This window comes from Saimiri boliviensis, chromosome 18 (genome assembly GCF_048565385.1).
Source record: "Saimiri boliviensis isolate mSaiBol1 chromosome 18, mSaiBol1.pri, whole genome shotgun sequence".
NCBI classification, from domain to species: Eukaryota; Metazoa; Chordata; class Mammalia; order Primates; family Cebidae; genus Saimiri; species Saimiri boliviensis.
The window spans coordinates 9,615,830-9,628,711 of NC_133466.1; the positions used below are offsets into that span (position 1 = coordinate 9,615,830).

At 44.9% G+C, this 12,882-nt stretch overlaps 1 protein-coding gene and 1 non-coding gene across 2 annotated transcripts; both read right to left on the bottom strand.

The window, feature by feature from the left end:
• Positions 1-1,325: 1,325 nt before the first annotated feature.
• On the bottom strand, positions 1,326-4,468 carry LOC101053953 (carbonyl reductase [NADPH] 1). The gene is made up of 3 exons (XM_003927634.3): positions 4,051-4,468; positions 3,386-3,493; positions 1,326-2,022 (listed from the first exon to the last, which is right to left on the bottom strand). Exons 1-3 carry the CDS (start codon positions 4,337-4,339, stop codon positions 1,586-1,588), a joined length of 834 nt encoding a protein of 277 aa, XP_003927683.1. The 5' UTR covers positions 4,340-4,468; the 3' UTR covers positions 1,326-1,585.
• A 4,187-nt stretch (positions 4,469-8,655) lies between these two features.
• Positions 8,656-8,760, bottom strand: LOC120368501 (U6 spliceosomal RNA). The gene has a single exon (XR_005582611.1). It is a non-coding gene; the product is annotated as a U6 spliceosomal RNA (small nuclear RNA).
• Between the last annotated feature and the right edge of the window lie 4,122 nt (positions 8,761-12,882).

Here is a 12,882-nt window from a genome sequence, read left to right on the forward strand (position 1 = left end):
AGCGTGGCCAACATGGCAAAAGCGTGTCTCTACTAAAAATACAAAAATTAGCCAGGTGTAGTGGTGGGCACCTGTAATCCCAGCTACCCGGGAGGCTGAGGCAGGAGAGTCGCTTGAACCTGGGAGGCAGAGGTTGCAGTGAGCCAAGATTGACACTTCGTCTCAAAAATAAATAAATAAATAAATAAATAAATAAATAAATAAATAAATAAGGGACTCCTCTGAAGCAGTTTGGAGATTAAAAAAAAAAAAGAAAGTAAGGGCCCTTTCCTTGTTTTCATGGGCGATCGCTTTTTGTTTCTCTAAGCCTCAATTCTCACTGGTGAAGCATAAGAGGTCAGGACAGTGTGACTGTGGAGGAAAGAACGGTGCAGGCATTTACCAGGTATTAGACAGTGAACATCTTTACCAGTAGGGAGTGTCAGGCCCATTTCGAGAAACTAATGACAGCAGGGGCTGTTCTCAACACTATTTTTTTTGGAGATGAAGTCTCGCTCTGTCACGCAGGCTGGAGTGCAGGGTACAGTTTTGGCTCACTGCAACCTCCACCCCCTGGGTTCCAGTGATTCTCCTGCCTCAGCCTCCCGAGTAGCTGGGATTACAGGTGTCTGCCATTGCCCGGCTAATTTGTTCTCAGCACTTTATCTCAATACGTATAATCCTATGACTGTCATCCCAATTTAACAGTTGAGGAAACTGAGACAAAGCACTCCCAACCCCAGGTTTTGAAAGCTTTCCACAAACAGAAAAGTTCAAAGAATAGAGTGACAGATACCCATACACTCACCACAGTTCAACAATGTGCACATTTTGTTACACTTCCCTTATCTGTTCATCAGCCAGTATATACTTTGCTGAAACACATTAATGTTGTAGACCTCCTGACACTTCATCCCTCCATAAATAACACATTCCGATGGAGATGTGATAGTTCCCTCAGCAGCTCCGTGTTTCACACAACTGCACACTCACATTTCACACATTGCAACTGGTTGCTTTCCCCCAATGACTCTGGCTTTTTAAAAGAGACCAAGTCAGCTGCCTTTGCCTTTGTGGTACTGGCCATGTTTTCCTAGAGGCTGGGAAGGCCCAGAGCCAGCTATGCTCACTGGCTTACATGCTGTCAGCTTTTGCTACACAATGTGGATTTGGAGAGTTCCAATGCACTGTTTGACCTACGACACTGAAAATATTGAGTAACTAGCTCTTTCTTTACTTTCTGGGTTTGCTCAACCCTGAGTTGTACTGTCCCTTCCCTTGAACTTTTAGGTTGACTGTACTTCAGACAAAACTTATTTAGCATCTAGACAATCTGTACACATGGACACTTAGAAAGAACGATTTATTCATCTGTTGATTTTCATGTATTATTTTCATTAATTACAATCTCTCTCCCTGCATCAGAGGAAATTACAAGACTTCACAGATTTAGGTAGTCAACTGAGTATGTAGGCTGCTCAATGAGTACTTGACAGAGATATATTTTTTTTCTCATGTAAGGTTATTTATGACATTGTAAACGCCCTTTGGGTCAACTCAGGACAGTGTACAAAATGGGGCCCATGGATGGAGCTGTGAACCCAGCTCACCACTGTTCAACTTTCTTCTCCGAAACAAACTGTCCGTGGGGCCCCTCGGCATCCGGGGGCAAAAGGGCCAGGTACACAGGGGTCTCCGCTCCTTCTTCCGGGCTCTTGGTGGCATTGGGTCCTGCCATGTCGGTTCTTACCCACCCTGGGCAGCAGGCATTCAGGAGGATCTTGTCCCCTTTCCTCTGCTCACTCAGTTTCCTGGCGTGGATCCTGGACAGCACAGTGACGCCGATCTTTGTCACCCCGTAGGCGGTGTTGGGCCAGCCTGATTGCTGGTGCACGCCCTTCTTTGTATCCTCCACGAACTTGTTCATGAGCCCCACCAGCTCCTCCTCAGTGATGGTCTCACTGCGGAACTTCTGCTGCAGCTCAGGGCTGCAGCTTTTAAGGGCTCTGAGACTCACGGTGCTAGATACATTCACCACTCTCCCTAAAATATACCACAAAGCATTATGTAGAAAGGTGTGCACTCATCCCGTAGAAAGGTGAATGCCAAATTTGCTGGGATTTTGGAGCAGCAAATGTTCATATGAGAGACAGTTACTGGCATGAGTTCTAAGAGGAATGAGCATAGGGGTGGTAGTTGCATAAAGAACTTCATTCCTGCCTTCAAACTGAGGCTGAGTGGAGTCAGGTGAGATTTGGAAGAGCTGCCCTTTGAGGTCCTGGTGAACCAAAGCCTTAGAAGTAGCACAACTTAACAGGATGACAGGACAGGGACCAGGATAAAAGCCGAGAGTAAGCTGTGCACGCAAGTACCCAACTCGAAGCCACACATTTAAGTTTTTCTAGAAGTGGCTGCTGAATTGCTGTGTTATTTAATGGGTGGGTTCATCTCTTGTCCCATTACTTAGGGTAACTATCACAGCAGTTCACAACCAAAGAAAGGTGACAGTCATGTCCAGCACCTTGAGCACACTGAAGGGGAGCTGAAATGAGCCCGGAATTAGGCAGGTGCAGATTATGGACATCTCTGTGACCCATGCTAAGGGCTTGGACTTTCCTCCTGAAGGATTTTTGGGAGAGGCACGACCAAGCAGACAGTATGCAGGATGCTGGGAAAGGAAAAGACTCAAGACCAGAGGTGCCTTGTGAGGGTCTGCAATTGTCCAGAGGGACAGCGGAGGGCCTGCTGTAGAGCCGGGATAAGATGGATTCAGGAGAAACTCAGTGGGCACAACTCCTAGGAGCTGTTAAGTGATGATGAGGGGTGGGGCATGGTGACCTGCAGGACCCTGGTGGGTGGATGGTGGGGTCAGTGTCCAGATGACTTAGGGAAAAGGATAGGGATTATCTGGAAATATCTTAGATTATGGGGAAAGGCATCAGGAAGAGGTGGAAAGGCAAGAAGACGACTATGTGGTCGGGAGTTTCAGGAGTGTCCCAGGCAGGTGACAGATATGAATTGGTGGTAGTAAAGGCTCCACCAGCCTGAATAAGATCACGCTGAAATAGCAGAGAAAGGGTACGGGATGGGCTCCCATGCTGACAGACACAGAGCAAATAAAGAGCATCTCTCAGAGGAGACATTTGAGCTAAGACCTGGAGGATAACGGAGAGTCAGCCAAGTGTGCAAAGACCAGTGGGACAGGGAGGACCAATGGCCAAGGGAGTGGGAGAATTCAGGACAAAGTCCTGAGGCAAAATGGCACCTATCTGCTGGCAGGAGACACAGCCCAAAGGTCTGTGCTTCTGCAGTGTGGAGAAGCAGGGGCCTGCAGGAGAGATCCCAGGCAGGCAGCGGCCAGATCAAGACCCAAGCAGAAGGGGCGGCTGTTTCCCATCAGACTCACCGTGGGGTTTTATTAGAGGGAGTAACTCTGTGCTGACATCTCGAGTACCAAAGAAGTTTGTTTTCATCGTCACTTCAGCTTGAATATGAAAAGGTGTGGGATCAGCAACTTTTAGGAGACAAAGAGAACACAGTTAATAAATTGTACCCATGGGGTAAAAGTCTATAGAATGATACTGAAAAAAAAAATTAGTGCCTTCTGCCTAAAGTTTGTGTCTGGTTACAGTGTTGAGCCAATGTCAATCTCCTGGTTTGAATAACGTTCTAGTATTTTTGTAAGATGGTACCACTGGGGGAAGGAGGATGAGGGGTGCACACACCGGATCTTGGAGTATTTTTTTGTTGTTGCAGTCTATCGTTTATTTTAAAATTAGTTTAACATTCATCCAATTGCCCTAAAGCTCAATTCAGAAAAGCTGAAAAAGTTACAGAAAACCCCAAGAGTCTGAGCCAGGGAAACACAAAGTTCCCGTGGGCCGGAAAACTCTTTCTCCATGGATTCTGCACTCCTTGCATCTCCTAGCTCCTCCTTGTCCTCCCTACGGTGCTGTTCTGGACCTCGCAGCCGACAGGGGCCTCAGTGCAGCGCTTCTTCGACAGGTGCAGCCCACCCTGGCACAAGGCTGTCGGGGAGGCCAAGTCCCCTCGGAGGACCCAACCCCTTACCCTTGAAGGCGATGCCCGCGTTGTTGACCAGCACGTCCAGGCCTCCGTACTCCTTGCGCAGGAAGTCGCGCAGGGCGCGGATGCTCTGCAGGTCGTCGATGTCCAGCTGGTGGAACCGCGGGCTCAGGCCCTCCGCCTGCAGCTGCTGCACGGCCGCCTGGCCCCGCGCCGCGTCCCGCGCCGTGAGCACCACGTCCCCCGAGAACTGCCGGCACAGGTCGCGCACGATGGCCAAGCCGATGCCTTTATTGCCCCCAGTCACCAGCGCTACTCTGCTGCAGGACGACATGGCTGAACGGGGCGCGGGGGACACCTGCGTGGAGAGACCAGGCTGAGACCCTGGAGCCGCGAGGCGTCTCCTAGAGGCTGCGCGGGTATGGCGGGCGGGGGCGCGCACCCGTGGGTTACACGCCCGGCCGCTGAGCGCGCAAGCGCAGGCTCAGGCTCCGCCCCTGGATGGGCGGGGCGGAACCACCCCTCCCCCTTCCCACGGAGCTTCCCCGGAGCAGGCGAAGAGCGACCCGGCCTGAAGTTGGGAAACTCGCTGGCTGCAGACCAAGGCCGCCTGTAGCTGCTGGCTGCCCACATGGCAGTGAAGAACCATTCCTACTGGCCACGTCCCTAGATCTGAACTCACTGCATGTCTTTGGTTCTCTGAGGGGTTTTCTTCCTATTTCTTCAGATGTTCAACCATTCCTAGTTGTGTTTGAAGAAATAGGACATTTGTAAGTTTTTTTTTTGTTTTTTTGTTTTTTTCTGGTGTTCTGAAAAAAATACTGCAGGAACTGCAGTGTCTGGAGCTAGAGTTGCAGAAGAAGCTAGAAGAAAATGACAGGCCAGGGCATCAAGTTTTTGTTGACTTCCCCCCTAAACATATGAAAGCAAAGCTACTGACATATCCGTAGCCAGATTTTCCAATAATGGTGGGAAACATTTACTAAATCTTTACAAGGTTACTTCTCTGGGCACCTGCAGGGCCATCAGTTTACCTGTGCACAGGTGTAAGGAGGTTTCGCAGCCCTATTTTACACTGTGAATAACACTCTGGGATGCACCTTTTAATCCCCATCTTAAAATGAAGAAACAGGAATCCATCCTCGGAGTTTATAACTTAGTTCAGTGGTGGGAAATTGTTAGACAAAGGCCAGGGGTTTGGTCGAGATCCGGTAGTTCACAACACAGAAAGCCAGTCGCTGAGACCCCATGATTGCCAGGGAAGAAGGCATTATTCGGATGCTACAGCCTAGGGGTGGAGATCAGTCTCAAATCCATCTTCTCAACTGATTAAAATTAGGATATATCGGGGAAGAAATGTAACTGCATGTGGGAAAACAGGACTGAGGGAGAGAGGATGAGGAGGAGTAGGTCAACAGGCATCAGTTAGGCAGTTGTGGCAAGTGAGGGGTCTGGTGTCTGCAGCGGTGGTGATCTGGTAAGTTTCACTGACTCGATGCTATCTGACAGGCCTGATGGCTAGTTGCCTAAGGAACTCAGATAAGACAAATGTAAATTCCTCAAGTTTTTTGACAGAGAGGTTCAATTTGTTTATTCAAAAGAGACCATAAATATCTGTTTTGTGGGACAATTGCTTGGTTTCCAGAGTGTTCTTTCTTCCTGCTTACAAGGGAACAGGAAATAAGGTCAAGTTTCATTTCTGTGCTGTCCCCATAGGTTGCCACTATGACAGACGGCCATTTAAACGTAAATTCAAATTAAGCAAAATTAATGCAATTTGTAATTCAGCTTTTTAGTTGCACTATCCACATCTCAGGTGCTCAATGTGCACGTGTGTTAGTGGTCACCTTATTGGACAGTACAGACTTAGGATATTTTCATCTGTGCAGAAGGGTCTGTTGAGCAGCACTGCTTTAAATAGATTGCAGTTACACTGCAATTTCAAGGTAGGTTTCCAATCAGTCACTTTCAAACAAGTTAATAAGGAAAGACCCTTGTTTTTTTCAACTGAAAATTTTTTTTTGAGATAATTATGGATTCACATGCAGCTGTAAGAAATAATACAGAGATTCCTTACCCTTTCCTCTGTTTCACTTGATAGTAACATATTGCAAAAGTGTAGTACAACATCACAATGAAGACATTGACAACAAAACAATCCACCAGTCATACTCAAATTTCCCCAGCTTGATGTGTACTTTTGAAGATGGCAATTAAATAATAGCAACAATAGTAAAAACAAAACCTTACAATGTGTAGTTGCTGTATAATAAATTTTGCTGTGTTGTGTGTTTAATATAAAACCTAACACCCAGCTCTGCTCGCAACTAACCAATTCCCTGTAAAACCTACCTTACCTATTCTCCTCACATTCTCAGCAAAGTTTCCAGGCATCTCAAGACTCCTGTTTTTCTTGCTGACTGGCTGCAAGGTCACAGGGCAAGATAACACCCAAAAAATGTACAGTGCATTTCTCAAAATGCTATTTTTCAAAAGTAATGTACATCACAATACATGTTGCAAATTAATTAACTGTTCTTTGTTCTGACTTCTGTAAACTTGTTAGCTGCTACATCATCCTGAATGTATAAAAGTACTCCATTTTCTTTCCCCAAGGCTCAGACCCCGTATGAGATGGGATGGTATGCTAATCCTCTGAGCCGGTGGCCACATTAATAACATCCTCCTGTTTCACCCATTGGTTTCTCCGGTCTCCTGGATATTCTGTAACATTTTGTGTGTGTGTTTAGCCCTATATACTTTTATCAAATGTTGGTTTGTGTATCCAACAAGACAGTTAAAAGATAATGTTTCCATTAGCACAAAGAGCCCTCCTGCTGCTCTTTTATGACCAAACATACCTCTCTACTACTCCCCAAACCAACTCTATTTCATGGCAACCACTAATCTGTTCACCATTTCTACAAGTTTGTTGCTTCAAAAATGTTAGATAGATGGAGTCATACAGTAAGTAGTGTTTTGGGTTTTATTCCACTCACTCACTCTGATAATTGAGAGCTCTGTTGTGCATTTTCTTTCCTAGTCTAGTGTGTGTGTGTTTGATTTGTCATTGGCTAGCTTCTCTCCACTTCATTAGCCCCTGTCTTCTGTAGCCGGGGTGAGTCAGTGTTACAGTGGGATGGATTACATTTATTTATTAAGAGGGCCAGTCAGCAGTAGCACATGGTGTATGGGGAACTTTGGACAGGGTGAGGGTCCTGCTGTTGCAAAAGGCAAATCTTATGAGGGCCATGAATCATGAGTTTGAGTCTGATTTATTTATTTATTTTTAGGACTGGCACCAAAATAAGAATTGACAGGTACATTGGGCAAGATGCTCCAGAAAATATATAAAATATGTATTAACAAGAATGTACTATATGATAAAGGTGGCGTTAATAATTAGTGAGGGAAAGAATTATTCCAAAATTGACACTGGGGAAAGGGAATAATGATTAGAAACAAAAAAGATCCCAGCAGGGTGTGGTGGCTCACGCCTGTAATCTCAGCATTTTGGGAGGCTGAGGTGGGTGGATCAACTGAGGTCAGGAGTTCGAAACCAACCTGGCTAACATAGTGAAACCTTGTCTCTACTAAAAATACAAAAAATTAGCTGGGTGTGATGGTGGGTGCCTGTAATCCCAGCTACTAGGTAGGCTGAGGCAGAAGAATTGCTTGAACCTGGGAGGCGGAGGTTGCAGTGAGCTGAGATAGTGCCATTGGACTCCAGCCCAGGCAACAAGAATGAAACTCCCTCTCAAAAAAAAAAAAAAAAAAAAAAAAAGAAAAAGAAAAAGAAAAAAATGATCCCTTAAAGCATATACTAAATAATTCTGAAGAGAAACAGTGATTTATAAATGAATCTGTAAGACAACTAAAAGAAAATAAAAGTAACATTTATATTTTCAATAGGGGAAAGTGCTTTATTTTATAAGCATAAAGACTGGGGAAGAATCATAAATGTCTGATGGGTTTGACCATGGGAAACTTTTTGAAACTTTGTTTTTGAAAAGCATAATTTAAAGCCTGTGAATTAAGCTCTACTGGGATGATTTTGTATTGTTTTCTCTGTTACATCTGGGTCTTGATTCTGGTGGTATGCGTGAGGAGGCTCCCATATGTAGCACCTTGTCTGGACTCTGAACAATTTAAGAAATAAAACAGAAAATTAAGGATGGAGTTTCCAGATCTCGGCTACTACTGCTATTGGCTAAATTGAAGACACACTTTAGTTGTGAGAATCAAAAGTCTGAGACTATATTGGCTCTATATAGGTAAAGAATTTTATCACATCAATTAATCTGTGGAATACATTCGTTATATCTTTACTACCCACTGGTTTTTTTTTGAAATGGAGTCTTGCTATGTTGCCCAGGCTGGAGTACAGTGTCGTGATCTCGGCTCACCACAACCTCCACCTCCTGGGTTCAAGCGAGTCTCCTGCCTCAGTCTCCTAAGTAGCTAGGATTACAGGTGTGTGCCACCACACCTGGCTCATTTTTGTGTTTTTAGTAAAGAGAGGGTTTCACCACGTTGGTCAGGCTGGTCTTGAACTCCTGACCTTGTGATCCACCTGCGTCAGTCTCCCAAAGACCTGGGATTACAGGCTTGAGCCACTGCACATGGCCCACTGTTTTTTTTTTTTTTTTTTTTTTAATTAAATGCTTCATGAATTTGCATGCCATCCTCATGCAGGCACCATGCTAAATCTTGTCTGTATTGTTCCAATTTTAGCATATGTGCTCAAACCAGCACACTATCCACTAGTTTAAAGCAATCAAACAACACAGTTCCCACAGCCATAAAAAAGAATGGAATCATTTCCTTTGCAGCAACATGGATGCAGCTGGAGACTATTGTGCTAGGTGAATTAATGAAGAAACAGAAAACCAAGTAACACCCGTTTTCACTTGTAAGTGGGAGCTAAAGATTTGAGTACACAGTGACACGAAGATGGGAACAATAAACACTGGGGATTCCAAAAGGGAGAGGGGTGGGCAAGGGTTGAAAAATGACATATTGGGTAAAAAACCCAAAACACAGTTCCGCGGTGTATATTAAAGGAAAAGATGATGTTAAATTACGAACAGTGAGGCTCTCTGGGTCGTTTGCCATGCTTATTTGCCCTCACGGAATTCTACGTGACACTGGCTTTCATTTTATGTGTTCCCCTTTCATTTTATGCTTGTTTACGATGTTCAATAAGCCTTCCTAGAGGGGTAGACCGTGGACTTTGAGACCTGGAATCAGTCTGTGGCTTAGGTGTGTAGTAGTTACGTAACTCTAGCAATTTACTGAATTCTGTGAAAGATAAAGCCAGACACTAAGTTGGTAAGGACAGATTTTAATCAGTAATGACCTACTGTAATGGGAAAGAGGGTCCAGTGTGAACAACTTTTCATTTGTACACAGGCGACTGTGCCTTTTAAAGGGAGAATGAAGAATCAGGAAGTGGAAGCAGGGTTGCTCACTGGAAATGTTGGTTAGGCCAGCTGTATCCGATAGCTGGCAATTAGCAAAGTTAGGATTCTATTCTCCCACTCTGAAGACCAAAAGACAGAGGTCTCAGCATTTCTGATGATTACGTTTCAGAGGAATGGCTTTCAGGGTCTTGAGAAAGACACTCTTTTTTTTTTTTTTTTTTTTTTTGAGATAGAATTTCTCTCTTATATCTCAGGCTGGAGTGCAGTGTGGCGATCTCGGCTCACTGCAACCTCTGACTCCTAGGTTCAAGCAATTCTCCTGCCTCAGCCTCCTGAGCAGCTGGAACTACAAGTGCACACGCCCACGCTGGGCTTTTTGTATTTTTAGTAGAGATAGGGTTTCACCATGTTGGCCAGGCTGGTCTTGAACTCCAGACCTCAGGTGATCCGCCTGCCTCGGCCTTCCAAAGTGTTGGGATTACAGGTGTGAGCCACCGCGCCCGGCAGAGAAATACTCCTGAGTCACAGGAGATACATCTCAAAGGGACAGAGGAAGAATTCACAATTGTAAGCCCTTTTCAGTAAATGCTTTAAGAAAGGGCAGTCAGGGGCCTATTGTCAGAAGTTGGTTAGTACAAACACCAAATTTTTGGCAGCCTAAACATTCTCCGGAAGGGACTAGAGTCATTCTAGCGGTGCTAGGGTCATCGTAGCCATGCAACTTTGAGCTATGTTAAGTTAACCCCCCTACCCATGTATAAATTTAGAAAAGGAGATGGAGACTGTTTCTTCTAAAGGGTTACAACCTGCAAGGTAGCCATTCCGGAGGCTGGGGAGCTGCCTCCAGCAGAAACTCAGAGAGCAGCACTTTGAAGGAGGAAGCTTTGAGGTACGAGCTTCATGCGGAACAGGTTGGCTAAACGTATATATTCAACAGGTTACAGGAGGAGCTATGAATATTCATGAAGGTGGTCCTGCTACAAGCGTATTGAAGAAACATGCATGTAACATACAACTCATGTATATTCACTTTGGGATGGTGACTTAACATTTAAATAGATTACAATTAGGCCCTATATGTCTAAAGGTCTTTCAGGACATAAAGACACAAGTGCACAGCCTCTGTAAACCAGAGCCAGTTCACTTCATAGTCAGTGAGCCTCTTATCAGGAGAAAGTTATTGAAATCAGTCTCTTGTCTAATCAAAGTTGTAGTTATGGCTTGCAGGTAAGAGTTAAAGAGGATCAGGTGCAGTGGCTTATGCCTATAATCCCAGCACTTTGGGAGGCCGGGGTGGGCGGGTCACCAGGTCAGGAGTTTGAGGCCAGCCTGACTAACATGGTGAAACCCCATCTCTACTAAAAATACCTAAATTAGCCAGGTATGGTAGTGTGTGACTGTAATCCCAGCTAGTCAGGAGGTTGAGGCAGGAGAATTGCTTGAACCCGGAGGCGGAGGTTGCAGTGAACTGAGATCCTACCACTGTACTCCAGTCTGGGACTCAAAAAATAAAAAATAAAAATAAAAAGAGTTAAAGAAAGAGTAAAGAAACACAGAATGCACTGGCAGTTGAAGACAGGTTTACTTCAGATGAAACCTGAGAGGAGCTCCTGGCCTACTTTGGTCAGGAGTGCTTTCTCTTACAGACTAAGAGTATATATTGGTTTTAGGGTGAGGGGGCTTATCGCAAGCTTGGAATATTTATGTGTGTGGAGACATTTATGGCGGGTTGGAATCTCTCTGGGAGGCGGGGAGGCATCTTGGGGCAGACATCTTTCCAGCCCAGAGGGGAGTTATCTTGGGGCTAGAATCTTCCCAGCTGGAGGGGGGGTTTATCTTGGGGTTAGCTGGTCTCTGGTCTGGGAGGAGTCTGGGATGTTTCTGGTTGGAGATGTTATTTGTGGTTTATGGTCATGCTGACCTCAGCCTTTAGGCTGATGCCCTTTGGATTTAGGTGTTTTTTCAATCAAGGTGAACTTTAGAATGAAAAGCTTTTCCAAGACGGCAATGCTCCTGCTCTGTCATTGTGGAAGAGCGGGCTGGTTAGATGGCGTCTGGTGGTGTATGGGTGGTAACTGCTTTACTATTGCTTATGTGGAAGCCAGTGCTTGTTTGGCTGCTAAAGAAAAAGAAAAGCCTTGTAGCCATTAGAACAGAACTTATTCTTGGAGTGACTTAACTCTTGCCTGGCATGGCCTTAGGTCTTGTTTATAATTTTTGTATCTTATTGCCACAAAGAGTCTGTTCTGTCTCCTGGTCTCTGTTTTATCATCAATGCTGGCCAGCTGTGTTTAAACTGTAAGAGAGGGTATAGGCAGGTGCAGTGCTTCACGACAGAACTAGGGGAGGCCAAGGTGGACAGATCACGAGGTCAGGAGATCGAAACTATCCTGGCCAACATGGTGAAACTTCATCTTTACTAAAAATACAAAAAACTAGTTGGCTGTGGTGGCACGTGCCTGTAGTTCCAGCTACTCAGGAGGCTGAGGCAGGAGAATAGCTTGAACCTGGGAGGTGGAGGATGTAGTAAGCCGAGGTTGCACCACTGCACTCCAGCCTGGGTGACAAAGCAAGACTCTGTGTCCAAAAAAAAAAAAAACAAAACACCACCACAACAAAAGGGAGAGTTCAATGGCATAATGAGGCATGTCTGACCTCCCATCAGAAGGGAACGTAGCTGGGAACTAAGTCTTTAAGTTTTTTCTTGAGCCCTCTTGACCAAAAGGGGTTCCATTCAGTCAGGAGGGGCTTAGGATTTCTTTAGTTTACGGCTGTGAAACTATGTTAGTGTTTAAGTCTTTTAGTGTTGGGGGACATGGGTGGATAAAATCATTTGTGTTGAGAATCTGTAGTTTTAACAGGATTTGTGCTCAGGGGAATGTGTCTGGAGTTCACTGGTCAAGGAGAGAATGTTTGTTAACGGCCATGTAAAAAATGGGAGTATGCATTATTTTCCTCCCTCATAAAAGGCAAGTATCCATTTCAGCTGTCCATTTTCTACCTGTCTCGAATGCGGTTGTATGAGAGCGTGATGCCTAGAGCTGCAGCATCTGCCTTGAAACCATGAGGAAACAAACAAATGTGAATAGCCAACTTCTTAAGGATGATAATGTGGAAAGTTAGAGTGTTGATCTTTGATGACATCATGGAAACATGGATCTGTTAAAATAATTAAATAGTGGGCCATTAGACTGAGGTAGGTAGCTCTAATACCATGGGTTCCTACATAAGCAAACCAAAACCTAACTCAGAATTTAAAAGAAAATGAAACTTAAGCTCAGCTAATCACAACTGGTCTACTGGGCATTAGTTATATTGTGTTGAACTTCCCATAGGAATAACTCAAATAAGGTACTTGATCAAACTTTGACTAATCAAATGATTTCCTTGCTCTATGTGCACATTAACTCTATAAAAGCCTTCCTCTGGTGCCACTTTAAAAAAATTATTCTTT